Source organism: Ictidomys tridecemlineatus, chromosome 1 (assembly GCF_052094955.1).
Source record: "Ictidomys tridecemlineatus isolate mIctTri1 chromosome 1, mIctTri1.hap1, whole genome shotgun sequence".
Taxonomy (NCBI): domain Eukaryota; kingdom Metazoa; phylum Chordata; class Mammalia; order Rodentia; family Sciuridae; genus Ictidomys; species Ictidomys tridecemlineatus.
The window spans coordinates 249,950,921-249,967,527 of NC_135477.1; the positions used below are offsets into that span (position 1 = coordinate 249,950,921).

At 40.1% G+C, this 16,607-nt stretch overlaps 1 protein-coding gene across 3 annotated transcripts in view; it reads right to left on the bottom strand.

The window, feature by feature from the left end:
• Positions 1–16,607, bottom strand: part of Fbxl7 (F-box and leucine rich repeat protein 7) — a 372,044-nt gene that overhangs the window by 3,942 nt on the left and 351,495 nt on the right. For all 3 annotated transcript variants that reach the window (XM_005336749.5, XM_021734203.3, XM_040271802.2), the window contains one exon: positions 4,216–4,827. In XM_005336749.5, the coding sequence (XP_005336806.1) occupies positions 4,216–4,827 (612 nt within the window). The remainder of the gene's footprint in view (positions 1–4,215; positions 4,828–16,607) is intronic.

Here is a 16,607-nt window from a genome sequence, read left to right on the forward strand (position 1 = left end):
GCAAAGAAGAGAGACAGAGAGACAAAGCTGAACAACGTGATCTTGTATGACTAAATATTGTTTTTAAAGCCCTAAAATATGTGTGCATAAATTTTATATATGTGCATGTGTTTATTCTAAATAATTATTACATATTTGTATATAATATATAAAAATTGTGTATTTCAGTTCACTAAACATTACCTTATAAAATCTGCAAATTCATAGTATATAAATTTAATAAGCAATAAATACCAATAGTCAATACACATTATATAAGTAATTTGTACATATTTTATTCTACTACATAGACTGTATATATTTTTTCATTCGTCTCCACTTTCCAAATCCTTCCTGCAGTTCTAAAGCCAGGTGCTTCACTGCAGACACCTCTGCATCTCAGCTCTCAGTGCAACATCCAAGGTTTCTGAATGGCTGCACGGCAGGGCTCTTGGGGACTTTGCTCCCATCTCCTGGCAGGTTGCCCAGGAAACTCATAAATACAGGTGCTGGGAATAACAGGGTACAAATGTCATGTGCTACCAAGTCAAGAATCTCAGGAGGGAGTGAAGCACACAGTCCAACCCTGGGACACAGGGGTGCAACTCTGTTTTTTTTTTTTAATTTTTAAATTTGTTCTAATTAATTATACATGACTGTAGAATGCAATTTGACATATTGTACACAAATGGAGCACAACTTCTCAATCCTCTGGCTGTACCTGGTGCAGAATCACTCCAGTAGTATGATCATACACGTATATAAGGTGATAATGTCTGTCTCATTCCTGACAGAATTTCAGGAGGCAGTGAAGCACGCAGTCCAACCCTGGGATACAGAGGTGCACAGAGCCTCTTAGAGGCTGCCCAGGCTGCTGTGCCATTGGGCTCTGTGGCTTTGTGAGAAGTGGTTAGACCCCTAGCAACTTTAACTTTGAACTCTGTTTGCTTGGTGTCTATTTTATTGGGTGACTGTATTCAGCTCTGAATTGATTTATTGATAAATTTATTTATTGATCAACTTATTGATCTAAAGTGCTCTGTGTACTTTATTCAATATTTTTTAACGTCAGTTTTATCCCTAATTCTTATATTTTTAAATTTCGATTAAAAAGAAAATAAATTGGTCCATGGCTCAGTAGATAATATTTATGAATAGTTCATGCATTCATATATTACAGACATGAAATTTTTATTGTAATAATTTCTAGGGAGCAAACCCTAGAAATTATCCAATTTAAGTTTCATTTTAAAAGGCTGAGGCATTTCAAACTCATTGAGATTATGGGATCATACAATCAGATCATGGGATGTTTGTTAGTTTTAGTTTCTTTCTATCTTTTCCTTTTGTGTGAGTATGTGTGTGTGTGAGTGTGAGTGTGTGTGAGTGTGTGTGTGTGTGTGTGAGTGTGTGTGTGTGTGGTGTGAGTGTGTGTTGCTGGAGATTGAAGCCAGGGCCTTGAGCAAGCTAAGCACATGCTCTACTACAGAGCTACACCCCTGCTAGGGTAAGTTTCTTGACTTTCAGGGCTTCAATTATAAGATGGAAGAGAAAAATGACTAGGATGTATCACAAAATTGATGAATGACACAAGAGATTTACAGTTGATGGGTGAGCATGAAGTGAACATTCAGATACTCAGGAACTGGCAGTCTTGGAAGTGGTGATATCTAAGGGGATCTTTGAAAGAGAAAAATAATTTGGATATTTTAGATATGGAGGTCCTGGTGGTAAAATAATATCAAGGCAAATTTGAGTAGCAAGAAAGCATGGAGGAAAGCCCATGGAGGAGTGAGGAGTGTCCACAGAGAAGAACTCAGGGTGTTTGAAAGGGATATTACTGCATAGGGAACAGACAGCATGGGTTGAACAAACCTGTGGAGCTCCTTTAATTAATTCCAGATTTCATTCAGTTTTCACAAATTTGCTCTTCATTAACATTTCCTCTTGCTATTGGGTTAACATCTCTACTTTCTCTGGGATGTAAGATAGCCAAGTCAGTGGAGACCAACTACTGACTTCTCAGGATGTTAATAACAATGACAGTACGGCAACCCCTGTGATTTCTGAGTGCTGCATGTTCTCAGCAGAGTGCACACACAAGACCTTTGTGTGATGAATGCACTGAACCTCCAAGCACCATTCTTCCTGATGGGGAAGCTTTAACTGCTGGAATACAGCATCCAAAATGCTTGCTTATAGTTTTAAGCAATGCAAATTTCTAACCTTCTAGAGGTCAAGATGACTACTACCTTTTGAAGCCTTCAACACTCCTCTGTTCACTCTGTGATATGATAAAACATTATAGCTGATTTTAGTAATTTTCAGTGACTTTCAATGGTGACATTTATTGCCTTGCTAGTTGCAGGACAGACAATATCATGCCCTCTAGGGCATTAGAGCTCTTGACCAGCTTGAATGAAAGTCACGTTTAGTGTCATTGAGAGTGTCGATACTTTCTGAAGGTGGTTGAAAAACCAGGGAGAACAAGGCACAGGGAAGACATACTGAGCAAAGAAAACAAGGAGAACAAGACACAGTGAAGATGGCCTGGGACCTGCAAATTAGTCAGGTTGATGTAGCAGACAGATTTCAAGACTAGTAACTGTTACTCCATAGACAAAGCAGGATCACTCAGGACAGAAGTCCAGGGATTTCCCAAATAGCCAACATGGTTTTAGCATATCTGAATTTCAAAAAGGACCCCAAATAGAGTGTTCAACTACTTTTAATTTGTGTGAAGGGTACGTGGGAGATCTCTTTAACAAAGATGGGGATTCCAAAAATGAATCATTCTCTAATCTGAGAAAATAAAATGTTTATAAAATGCTCAATTAGAATGTTAAAGCACATCACTCTACTTATTTTTTTTCTCAACTAAAGAGAAAATACATGTAGAAAAAAAAACTCTAAGTTGTCCCAAATCACAAAGTTTTGAAACAAGTTTCTACCACATCATAATGCTTTCTCTTTTCCAGAATTCCTTGGAGGAAAAATGTAAGAAAACCTCCTAATTTCCTGCTTCTTCATGCCGGTGGCTGCTCAGGACTAACCAAACACTCAGTTGCTATGGTTTTGTCCTGAAGCCAGCTGACGTTGAAGCAGAGGAGCAGCATGCTGCTTTCCACCAAGGGAAGGAATCTGCAAAAAATAATGGCCTGTCATCTAAAATAGTTTCAGATGTCAGCTTTCAAAAGAGAGAGCAAGCTGAGAGTGGATTTACCTCATATTTGGTTGGAGGGCATCATTTACCTCAGATGCTTGTAAATCCCCAATTCTGTTTATTTGCCCTGCATGGTGGTTTTTCCTTCTCGACTCCCTCCCCAACCATCCCCGAGGTTGCAGCTCATGTTGTACATTTCTTTAACTCCTGATACATCTTACACGTTCCAGCCTCTTGCCTGTTCGTCTTTTAAGTGTGCAGTCCCTGAGATAAAGAGAGGCTGTTATTCAGGCTGGATTCCTGTGTGGTGCCAAAGTTTGACTCTAGGCTTTAATTCTTCAAACCTGAGAGAGAGAGTTTCAAGCAGAGCAACCACGCTGAGATCTCCTTCCATTTGGAAAAGGACTAAGGGTTTATTTAATTCAATGGACCTGATCCTTGCACTATGTAGTTGAGAATTTTCACTAAAAAAAAAAAAAAAAAAAAAAAAAAAAAAAGGTCTAAAATTAACCAGGAGGTGAGGAGAGTCAATGAAATATAAATAATCACTTGGCCATGAAGTATTTTCTCCAGTGTCTATGAAAGGGCAAAGCCATCGTGAGCATAGGCCATGACTGAGGGGTTCATTAGGTCTGCAGAAAGAAGGATTCAAGGTCATTTTTACCTCCTAGGCATAGATCTCAAGCTTTATGGACCAACAAGTAGGCAAAAGGGTAGCTACTAAAGGAGGCTGGAGTTACTCAGTTCCCTTAATCTAAATTGGATATTTTGTTTCCATTAAGCTCTGAAGTGACTGTGATCATTATGGAGAGGAAGGTTACATTTAAGTCATACTAACAAGGTGTCTAGAGCTCTTCTAAGAAGGTGACATTATTGGATGAAAGGAATACTTCTAGCCCTCAGGGTCACAATTACCAGAAGACAGTTTGTTAAGGAGAGCTGGCCTCCCTACCACCCATTGCCCATCTCTGGTAGCCAACAAGAAGGGGACCCTCAATTGGGTGGAAATGTCTCTACTGACTTTGGGATGGTGCATTGAGAAAGCCGGTGCTGGGAGGGCAGCTTCCATTTACCTGACACGTCCAGGTGCTCCAGGTTGGGGCAGAGGGAGACCACGTCAAAAACGGCCTCATTGGAGATATTGTAACAGCCTGAGACTTCCAGTCGCCTCAGTTCGGGGCAGCACTGGGCAATGGTGTAAAGCCCTCGGTCTGTGAGCCGCCGGCAGCCACTGACAATTACTGTTTCCAGCATGAGACACACGTTGGGGGTGTCCTGGCACAGCCTGCGGGTCAGCACCTTGAGCGCGCGGTCCACGTTGATGGTCTCGCCCATCAGGCGGATAGTCCTCCAGAGCCGCGGGTCCCACGCCAGGTTGTACCAGCGGCGACACACGCGTGCACAGCGGCACAGCTGGTTGGTGGGCAGGAAGGAGAAGATGTGCACCATGCAGTGGTCCGGGAGCCGGTCTATGCTGGCCTGCTCTTTCTGGGGTCTGGAGGCGAGCCTGATGAGCGGGTGTGTGAGGCGGGTCGGGGGCGGGGAGTGGACCATGGCCACCGTCTCTCCGGTGACAGAGGACGAGGAGGTGGATGAGCCCCTTCCATTCTGAAATCCTGGTAAAGTCGGTGGACATATCAAGGCTGGGCTGGGCGTGCTCAGTGTGCGCATGCTCAGGTCGGAGTCTGGCAAAGGACAGAGAACAAAGGGTTAAAGGATGGTGGTCTTACAGTGAGCCCCGGGAAGGAAGGAGAAGCACCAGTTTCTCAGAGAAGGCTCACACAGTGGTTGGACTCACTGAGATCCTTCGCTCCTGACCATCCCCAGAGGCAGAAGCACATGCAAGCAGCACCCATCCCAGAAAGATGCGGATCCTCTGTGATCTACACCAGCAGTGAGCAAATTGCCATTTACACTCTGAGACGTTGCAGGCCATAGGGCTGCCTCTATGACAGTGACTCATGCCTGCCATTGTGGTGCCCAAACTGCCTTCGACAACATAGAAAGAACAGGCCTTGCTGTTTCAATAAAACTTGTTTTATAAGACGAGACCAGCTAGACAGGCCCTGTTCAGATCAGGGGACAAATATCCCACCCTGCCTCCAATCCTTTGCTTGATCTCCCCTTTGTGTTAATGGTAATCATCCAAAGGAAACAGATTCAAAGTTTCCTTGTTTCTTTTCTGGGCACAAGATTCATACATTAGGGACATCAACTGACTTTTCTAGTTGTGTTTTGGTTAGTGGATGATTATGACCATTTACAAGTGAGGAGGGCAGACCAGAGAGTGGGGGTAGAGAACATCTCTCTGCCTCACACACCCCAGGGGCATTCAGGACACATTATTTTGATGAAAGTTCTGGAATAGCCAGCCCACTTCTTCTCTTAGGCCAAGCATTTCAAAGGGCATGTCCAGTCCTTGAATATCTGGGGAAATCTTTATTTCCTTTTTAGGAATAACCTTCTCTTTGCATTTGAATAACGTGAGCAATATTCTGTTCCTTGAAACCAGAAAGATCACTTGATGAGAACACCTGCAGTTTGTAAGTTTTGAGGGGATGAAGAAGTCTTTAAACCCTCCATTGGAGAACATGCATTTTACTCTCCCTCTTTCAATATATATGAGAACGAATTTAGTCTTTGTACAAATATGTTTATACATTATACGTTCTACACAAATAGGTTTATTTAGGAAGAAATTTTTATTTCCTGAGTATACATTTTATTATTTTATATGAAAATATGTTAATATATTAAATATATTATTCGATTTATATCACACATACATACAAGAAAAAGAATTTATTTCCAGCATGCAAATTTCTTCACCTATAAAATAAGAGTTTGGGCTAGACAATTTCTAAGTCATTTGCTATAGCTCTAAAGATTTAAGCAAAAAAATCTGTCCTTGTGTGTGCTACCACATTTCATTCCCTGGTAACTATATTCTTGCCATCTTTTCAAAGAACTTCCAGCACTAACATGTTATGCAAGAATTTTTGAGGCCTGGCCACCTCTGTTGAGCATCTATTTGTAGTTTTCTTGCAGCTTTTCTTGTTCTACTACAGCAGTTATTTTCTTTTCATTTATTTCTTTGTAACCTATCACTGAAAATGACTTACACATGTTCACATTGCTCATGCAGCTCCTTTGAATTATTGCTTTGCACCCCATGTCTGCCTCTTGAAATGCAGATACTGTTTGTGACCGAGTGTAAATGGTACCTCGTCTATGAATATTTTCCTAGGATCTTTAAGTAGGATCCATTCCCCTTAGAAATCACCATCCTTTGTTATTCAAGCATATATGAATTTATCTTTCCCTAATATGTTCATTGTACTATTTTTTTCTTAAGGTTGCGTCCCTATATTCCCAACTCCTTATCATGTGACTTTGAAGTTCCTCCAAATCAGAGTACATTTCTTCAGTCCAGCAATACTGAGCTTGGCTAGGTAACCCATTTTGGAAATAATGGTAGAAGAAAGCCATTTGTGCACTTGGTTTGGTTCTTTTTTTAAAATATATTTTTAGTTGTAGACACAATACCTTTATTTTATTTATTTATGTGGTGCTGAGGATCAAAGCCAGCACTTCACATGTGAGAGGCAAGCACTATACCACTGAGCTACAACCCCAGTCCTGGCCTTGATTTTTAATCTTTTATGCGAAGAACATACCTAGCTATTCCTGCCTATTAGGATAGGGACAGATCCATAGGGCACACAGAATTGACCCGACTTCTAGCTTAGAACCAAGTTCAAACCAATGCCCAAAAGAACCACAGACCTGAGCTTGAACAACTAACTCTTTTAAGGCACCGAGTGTGAGGGTGATTTTTTTACACAGCATTACTGTGGAAACAGATGACGGCAATGTCTTCTCTTAAACCAAAAGCTCTTCTGAGCCAGTGATGAAGTCCTTTTCTTTTTTGTGTCCTGGCATAGTTTATGGTAGGTGCATAACCAATATTCCAAATTGAATGAGATGAATGAGAGTTTAAAATGTTTTAAAAACACAATTCTAGGGCTGGAGATGTAGCTCAGTGCTAGGGAACTTGCCTAGCATGTGTGAGTCCCTGGATTCCATCCTCAGAACTTAAAAAAAATAAAAATAAAAACAACAACAACAAAAAAACTCTAGCTTGGCATGTATTTTTCTGTCCCAAGTGGTATACATGTTGTTTTAAGTCATTGATAAGAAATAAATCTCTCTCCAATATTAGGGAAAATGAATAGTAAATCTTTAGGAAAACCTTAAACATAAACCAATCATGGATTGGCTCTGTCTGAAGCTTGTGCTTTTCTTAGGCAGGTGAACAACTCATCTTGGGTCAGCAGGGGAAGCAATCTTAGACTCTCAGCCCTGACATTTTAGCAGCTGTGAGGGCTCTGAAATCTCTGCTGCCTGCCTAGGTTCCATTCATCTTGAGGGAGAAGACACTTAACAGTGCCCTGGGAGACCTGCACAGAGCTGGGTCTATGGAATGAAGTATACTAAAAGGACTGGGGGTGGGACAGGAATGGTGGGGGACAGGTTGGGGTGGGAGGTGGATATCTACAACCGGAGTCTTCACAGGATTCACTTTCCTTCACTCTTTCATGCTGCACTGAGGGGGACAATGCAAATACTTCCAGAATGCTTAGGACAGAGGACAGCTGTGCCTTTAGTAATGATTTTAGTTTTTTAAATTTTTATTATTATTTTTTAAAATTTGCTAATACCCATACCGGAGCATTAAAGGAATCCATATCCAGAAAACCAAGGCAGCCTCCACATCTTGGAGGTGCACTCTGCCCTGGAGGGATTCCCTTAGACCCTGCTAGCTCTCCTTGCTCTTCCTCCAGAGTGTAGCAGCAGGTTCCTCAGCAGGAATTCCAGGCTGCTCTTCCCTGCTCAGGGTAGGGAGCCTGGAAGGTTTCTGCAGGGAAAACTGGATGTCTCTTTTATCAGACACACACCAGGATTCGCTGGTTCCTTCATGCTTATTCAACAACAGGTCAAGAACACCCTGATATCTTTGAGAGGATACCATTTATCAAAATTCAATAAATAGCGCAAAGTAATTAAAAAGTAATCAAGTGATGAGCATCAAATAGAGATACGTTGTCACAAAATGTCTTTCCTTGATGTTCTCCCTATGTGTATAAGATGAATTTGCAAAATTTTAAAAATGCATGTGTATACCCATGTATATGTTCATGCATTTAATTTTAGAAACACATTTTATTATAAATAAAATGTGTGTTTCATCACACAATGAATCAAGGTGCAACTAGATGTGATTTATAAAACAGAAGAACTTTCAAGAATACCAGAATATGTCTTGTACCAGGAAAATAGAGCACATCTTCAAATTCAAACAGTGACCATCTTCACCTCCCATGTAGTACATTTCCTTTGTGCCAGAGAATGCAGCAAGACTAATGCACTCTATATATAGGTTTTCCTCCCGGATCCCTTTCAGAGAACTGGAAGCTAAATGGTTATTGGCAATTGTCACTGATTTTTCTGAGAGGCTAAAAGCAAGAACCCCGATACTCAGATACCCAGATACATGATCGGAGAGGAGAAGGTCAAAGACAAGCACTAAGATGAAACAGTCAGAAGAAAGCTGCAGCCGTTCTTCTGACCTTATGATACTGTGGTACAAGCAAGCAGAAAGGAAACTGGCTGTACTTGAACTTGGGGTATTTTGAAGGTATGTATATATTTTTATATCTGGATATCTATTCCAAGTGAATTTCTGATACCTTAGAGCCAGATCACTCTGTTTATTTTAGCAGGAAGGTGATATGTATTGGGCTAAAATAAGTTTAATAATGACTCTGAGATGATATTATTGCTAAATTTAACACACTGTACACTTTTGTACACATGTATGTAAAAGTTAGACATTATACTATTTCTTTACCTTAGACAAAATGGTGAGATGCATGAATACTTTATGGAAGAATTCCACACCGCCAGGGATTGTTTTGAACAGGAAAAATGAGATTTGCAAAAAAGTGCCAAATAAAATATACATGTCCAAAAACTTATATCAAGAATCAAACTAATTGCTGCCTACCTCAAGTGTCCTTAAATTCCAGTATATACAAAGTCTCCTCCTGATCATAATATTTGAAGAAAAGATGTCACCTTCAATACTTTTAGAGGTGGCTTTCTAAAGGGCAGGCAGCAGCGCAGTGGCTTTCTAAAATCCAATAAAACCACTGTTGTGCCAGCAGACAGTCATTGAGCAAACTTTTTTTTTTCCCTCCAACAATAAGTGCATAAATTGGTAATGGAATATGTTTGCAGGTAGATTCAGTGAATCTTAATAATGCACCACATAAAGGCATTTTGGTCAATGATGGACCAAAGACATGGTGTGGTTCCATAAGTTTCTATTGCCCAGTGACATTGGTGTAAATATGCACTGTGATGTTCTAAAAACAATGATGCGTCTAATGATGCAGTTCCCAGCAGGAAGCCCTGTAGGTAAGGGGTGCAGACTGAGTAGTTGGATGGATGGATGAACTGAAGGATAGACAGAGGTAGCTATCATCTATAAGGGAAAAAATTATAAAATCTGCAGAAAGCACACTTTCAGTTAGTATCAAATATGAAATTTGGAAATGATGCTGTCAATTACAAATATGAAAGACCCAGGAAAGATAAAGATGAACACAGTGCAAAAGTCATAAAAGTGAAATAGAGAAATATAAAGGAGAAATAACTACACACTTTTGCAATAGAAGTATTTTGTGGCTTGTGTTTCCTAATGACATTGGAAAACTGGATCTATCCAAAGAAAGAAAAAGAACAAAAAACACACTGATGTCTGCAGAAAGATATACAGAATAGATTGCAAAGAACATTTTGGATAGGGAAGGAAAGGACAGAAGAAGGGTTAGATGTTTGGTACTAAAATTCAGTAAATTGTGCTGCTGCAGATTCTTGGTTTACACAGGGAGTTCATCCATTCATTGTGATTTAACACATTGTTAGCCTGCCTAGTTGAGGTCTAGGAAGGGAATTATTACATTTGACTAGATTTAAAGCAAATATTCCTGGCCTGTCTCCTTTCTGTATCACAGTCCTAAGAAATACTTCCATGCCAAAGACTCTGACATGTGCAATTTCTTGTAATCCTTTGAGGATGGAGAAAAATGACTGCATTTGAGAAGGCCCCCGAACCTCACACAAGCCAGCACAGTAAAGGAGAGGAAAGTTTGTCTATGTCTAGGGGGAAAAAGTCATTTTTCCTAAGTTCAAGATGAAGGCAATGAATATAGAATCTCCCAGTGGTGGAAAACTTTTAAATTAAACAAAATTTTTGGTAAGCTTTTGGATTTTCTCAAAATGAATATAATATTTGTTGGACACAATAGTGATCCTTAAGTCAAATAAATATAATTTCTCTTTTAAAAACATTGGTACATTCATCTGTTGACTAAACCTAATAAAAGTGAATTCTTTAAAATTGAAGAATTTCTGGCTCCATTAACAACGTTGAGTATCTTAAAGCATATAATTTGTGTGGGAAAATCGTTATGTATTCTTTAGTGACTTTAACTATGTAAAGAATATTAAAAAAAGAATATCTGTCTTTTTTTGAGAGAGAGTCCTTATAACATTTCTTTCTCATGGTTTCAAAAGTCCTGGCAATTTTACATCTTTAGTAATTATAGTACAGTATCAAAAATATTCCAGGCATCTCTAACACACATGCTTATTAGCTACATTTTTTTCTAACTAGCAAGCTGCCTGTTTTGTACAAGTTTTTATTTTCAAACCACTGCTGTTTACACTCAAGGAACTCTATTTACATTACCCTGGGCTTTCAAAGTCAAAATTTACAAAGCTACCCTGCCTTTCCCCGCCTCCATTACCAAAACTTTTCTGCAAGATGCTTTCCATTATAAGTTGCCTTTCTCCTCAAGAACTATTGCCATAAAAAGCAAGGTTCCTTTTCTTAGCTTAAGCTCAAGCTTAAAAAAATACATCTATAAAACCTAGCTAGTGAGAAAATAATACGCTGAGCGATCCCTTATCTTCTTGTTTTATTTCAAAATATTTTCTTTTAATGTGGTTCAAATCACATGCACAACCTGTAACTCACTTGGGGCACTCTCGTTGCTCTGGTAGAGATTTATATAGAAAAGGTTAACCTTGCATTTCACTAGGAAGGAGTTGCCTTTAGGACTGAGACGTTCTTGCATGACTTATCATACAGAGGTTGTATCTGCAAGACCAGATGAGGCTAAGGTACCTGACCAAGGACAAAACACTTGCTCTGCCAGTCACTGGACTAGCTCCATATGGGTAACACTGTGGGGCCTCACCTGAGATCTTGATGAGGATGGTGGGACTTCTCTGACACTGGGCTGTTCTATGTGATGTAACTTCCAGCTCTTCATTTACATCTGAATACCATTTCCCGGGCACCACCCAGGGTCCAACTCTTGAACTTAGCAAGGGTTCTGTTTTGCCTTAAGCTTTTCTAGAAGGGAATATTCATACTGATAAGGAAGTTTTAAGCCACATTGCTCCAAATCTATGAATAAAATCAAGGATATATATAGATAGGATGGCTGCTTTGGATTTTACCTGCAATGTGAGCATCTAGGAAAGATCTTTAAGGAAATTTATGCCTGAAGAGAGATCAGGTGACCTCAGGAACTAACAGAATCCTAGATCATAATTATCAGATTCCTCTGGTTTTCCTTTGTGCTGAAATGATGACTTTTTAGGACTCTCCTTTTTCCTATTTGTAAAAGGGGAAAGGAAGGTGACCTTATACTATTTACTCCTTAGTGGAAAGGATGATGTGTCAAGAGCCGTCCGTGGGCTATGTGTGGGCTATGTTGCTCATAGTAGCCTAGTGAGGGCATAAGTCTGGCATTGGGAACTTCCTGTGGTATTCCCCACAGGGACCGACCACCTGATGCAGATAAACGCCCCTCCCCCCCCCCTCCCTGCCCAAGCTCTGCCAAAGATCCCACACAGCACCTGAGATGGGTGTGACCTGAGAAGATGTCAATCAACCTGCTGACTACTAAGCACAAAGCAAGACTCCACCCTCAAAACCTTATCCTTGTCTTTGATGTACCCCCTTAAATAAACCACTGGAGGCATCTTTTGTCTGTCTAGTTCCAGCTCCCATGTGGACTAGATCTATCAGGGGCTTCGCTACTGTAAATATATTTCTGACTATATGTCTTTTGTTTTTCTCTAATTATTTGAGACTTTAAGTTTTAGGGTGGCTGACATCCTCTGGGCAGGAATGTGATGCTGGCCATCGCCCCTGTTAGTGATGCTTCATCCCTGAGATAGTACTACCACTATTAGAAGCCTCCTTTTTTATAAAGCAAGAGGATAATGTCCTGTGGTTGAGCATGCTTTTAGACTCCCTTAAAATATTTCTTAGCCTTCCCTTTCCTTAATAAAATGAAAACAAGCCTCAGGTTCAAAGTCCTTGTCTAACAGCAGTATTTAGCTAAGATTTAATTTTTCATTGTTTCTTTTTGTGTGTGTGTGTTCATTACAATTTATTTTTGTTTTAAAATATTCGCAATTAGTGATACTGATTTTCCAAGTAATATAATGCTTGATTTTTAAAATAATAAATTAAGTGAACTTTAAATAATGGTACTGGTGGTGGTGAGTAGGTATGGCAGCAATTATAAAAGCAGAATTAGAATGTATTAAATTTAGGGAACATTGTTGAGGTAGAAAGAGAGCTGAAGAGAGAAACTTGGGGTCCTGTCTACTTTGTACTATGTGAAACTTACTTCATCTCAGGCAAGTCATTGAAACCTCGTGAGCTATAAATTCCTTTTTTTTTTTTTTTTTTTTTTGTAAACTGGGAATAAATCCACCCACTTCACAGAGTAGTTGGGCAAAGTCTTTGAAAAGTGATATTATCATTAGGATAGGCATTTAAAAAATTATACAACCTCTACTGAAGACTTCATGGGAAAGAATTTCTGAGACCTCCTGCAATGGGCTATGTTTTTAGGGCATATTATTCTGTGTTCCTTGGAATAGCCACTTCTTAGTATTGCCTCCATAAGCCTTTGAAAAGTCTTTCATGTCTCGGGGTGGAGGAAAAATAAAAATAAAATCCCTGATTAGAGCACAATGTACTTACTTTTAGTTAGCAAAACATGGTCGTTGCATTTATTGGTAAAAGAATATTGAAATTGTGCAAATCTTTTCTCCTAGTGTGTTTAACAAAATTTGTTTTTCTGTGACATGGTGGATTGCTTTCTTCTTGAAATTTCTGCTGTGGCTTTTGTGACATCATTCTTCCTTCTACTTCTCCTTTCCCCTTAGCAGCCATCTGCTTTTCCTCTTCTGTGATGGGCCACTTAAATATTGGTGTTCCCAAATAATTTCTTCCTCCTTCTGCCTCCTACTATCTGGTTCTCTCTGGGTAGGCTTAAGCACTCATATGGCCTCAGCAGCTGCCTATATGCTAATGACTTCTGAAACTCAGTGTCCAGCCCATCTGTGTGTCTCCCAAACATTAAACATACAAGTCCAAGGATCTACTTGATCAGTGCTAATATGATAGTGTATTAGTCAGCTCTTCATCACTGTGACCAAAATACCTTACAAGAGAACTTAGGAGAAATTTTTATTTGGGGTTCATGATTTCTGAGGTTTAGTCCATGGGTGACTAATTCCATTGCTTTGGGCCTGAGATGAGACAGAACATCATGGAGGAAAGGTGTGGTGGAAAAGATGCTCAGCTCACAGCAGGCAGGGAAGAGGAGGACAGTAGAGAGAGGGAGAGACAGGAATAGGGGACAAGGAGGGGAGCCAGGGACAAATAGAATCTCCATGAGTACACCCAAAGTGTTCTACCTACTTCCTTCAGCCATGCCCAACCCGCTTACAGTGATTTCCCAGTAGTTCATCTGAATTATTAATCCACTGGATGGATTAATCTGCTGATCAGGTTATAGCTCTCATAATCTAATCATCTCATCTCTGAACATTCCTGCACATAACATGAGCTTTTGCGGGGAACACCCCATATCTAAACCATAACCAGTAGCAATCAGACACATGAGGCTATTGAAAATTAAATTTGTTACATTTAACTGAAAATTCAGCTCTCAGGCACACCAGACACATTTCATGAGTTCAGAAGCCATATGTGACCAGTGGCTACTCTACATGGTCCAGATGTGGAGCAGTTCCATTCCTTCAGAGATTTGGAGCAGTGCTGTATTAGTCTTCTCCCTGGACCTGCTGTGTCTCCAGTACAACGTATACAAGGGTGAACTCATCAATGTCCTTTGCAAAACTTTTCCCCTTTAAATTCTGCCTTATAGGTAATTATATCCCTCCTCACACATTTCCCCAGCTAACACCCTGGGAATCCTCTTGAATTCTCTCTGAACCTCGCCCCCTGCATCTAATCGGCTGCCAAGCCCTTTACCTTGGCTGGCCTGGTGGTCTCACTCTGATTCCCTTTCTCTCCACTGCCCCCACCTCAGTGCAGGTTCTCTTCCTCTCTTCTTTCCTTTCCATCACTCCTTTAGTGATGTTTCTGACTCTAGTCTTTCTTCCAACCCTCCACCAGTCTAACAGCACCTCTGCTCTGCTTTAATAGTTGACTTTCTAAAATAAGGGCCAGTTTTCCCAGCACCAAAACATCGAATGAATGCCTCCTTTCTTCTGTTATGGGTTTTAACTGTGTTCCCTGAAAAAATGTGTTGAAGTCTTAACTCCCAGAATCTGTGAATGGGACCTTACTTAGTAATACTTGGAAATAGGGACTTTGTAGAGGTGAGGGGGTTAACATGGGATACTCAGTTAGGGTGGGCTCTCATTCATTACAATTGGAGTTCTTCTCAGGGGAGAGACATAGAAAGACAGACGGGGGGGAAAGGTATAATATGTATAAAGATGGAGGCAGAGATTAGAATTAGGTCGTGACAAGCCATGGAACTCCAGAGGCGACCAGCAGCAGGGAAGGATATTGATTTAGGACTTATAGCCTCCAGAAACATAAGACAATACATTTTCTAGTTGTAAGCCTTCTGCTTTCTGGCATTTTGTTACATTAGCCTAAGGAAGCCATCCTTATTTCCACATGTTTTTTGAATGATTACTATGTGCCAGGTATCATGTTAGGCACAACCCAGGGAATGAAGTCTAATTTTTTAGAGTGGGTTTGGGATCCTTCCAAAAAATTCTTGTCTCCAAACACACTCATCGTCTCTAAGCTCAAAGACCTGTTGCCCCAGATTAAGTGGTGAACTCTCAGCCATCATTCAAGTCCATGGTAGGACCTCAGTTTCTCTGGAAAGCCAACCCAGCAGGCTGACTGATTTAGCTAACTTTAGAGTTTCCATGGGACTCAAACATAACTGCATCCTAACTCTATTCACACAGTGTCTCCCCTCTCAATTGTCCACGAGCATCTTGAGGCCTGGAGCTGACTTCTTCATCTCTGAGTGGGTCCAAGGTCTTACCTGAATTTAGCCCCCCCAATAGAAACTGTACAAAAATCACCAAAGTGAAGACCACTTTGCTTGGCCCTACAACAAATCCCTTGATGTTTTCTTTTGGTTGCAGTTGGAAATATTTATTGGAACTTCTAGGAGGAACCAGATGTTTTGGATTGAAGAAGAAGTTAGAACATCTCTGTGATTTATCAACATTACATATGCAAGCCCTTTGTCTTTGCCCCTCCATTTACTTTAGGCTGAGGTAGTGCACACCCTTGGATTAATATTAGTCTGCTCAGATGATATTGCAAAAGACACATGCACACACAAAAACAATCTCAAATAGCACATCTCACACAAAGGGAGTCAGAGCCAAATGCTTCATCCTGACAGCTGCTATTGTAGATACCCACTTTCCATTCACTACTCATAACAATGGTACCTGAAAACTCACAATAAATAAGAGGGAATAACACTTTTATCGTGGCCCAGAATTTTAAGACCCATTCTATTGAAGTTTAGTTACCTACAATAGGAACTTTTTTTTTTTCTCTCTCCCAAACTGATTCACACATCAACAGTAATCATCAGACTGGCTTTTTCTTGACAGTGTGGGAGAGACAGTATTTACCTATTCCCTTCCTCTGGAGAGCTGGTAGATAGCTTTGCAAAGTTTGGGAAATGAGCCAGCTCTTGTCTTGGTAGGAGAGGAAACACATAGAACTTCATGAAAAAGCTTGAAATCCATAATTTTCAACCTTCAAGTTGCACTTTATAAGGCAGCCTTAATTGTTTTGTATCTTGAATTGTCAGATAATGCTTTTAGTCTCTTTTCTCCATGAATAGTTACAGAATCCCAACGTTTGCATCTTTTAAAGTGCAGTAGGTGGTACAGTATTGAATTTAGATTCTAGTAAAGAGATACTTATAAATTTTCAGTTCGCAGCAGAAAACAAGCTCCACAGGGAGCAAGTCTAGCTTACAAATTCAACTTTCAAGTGAGAAGAAAGAGAAAT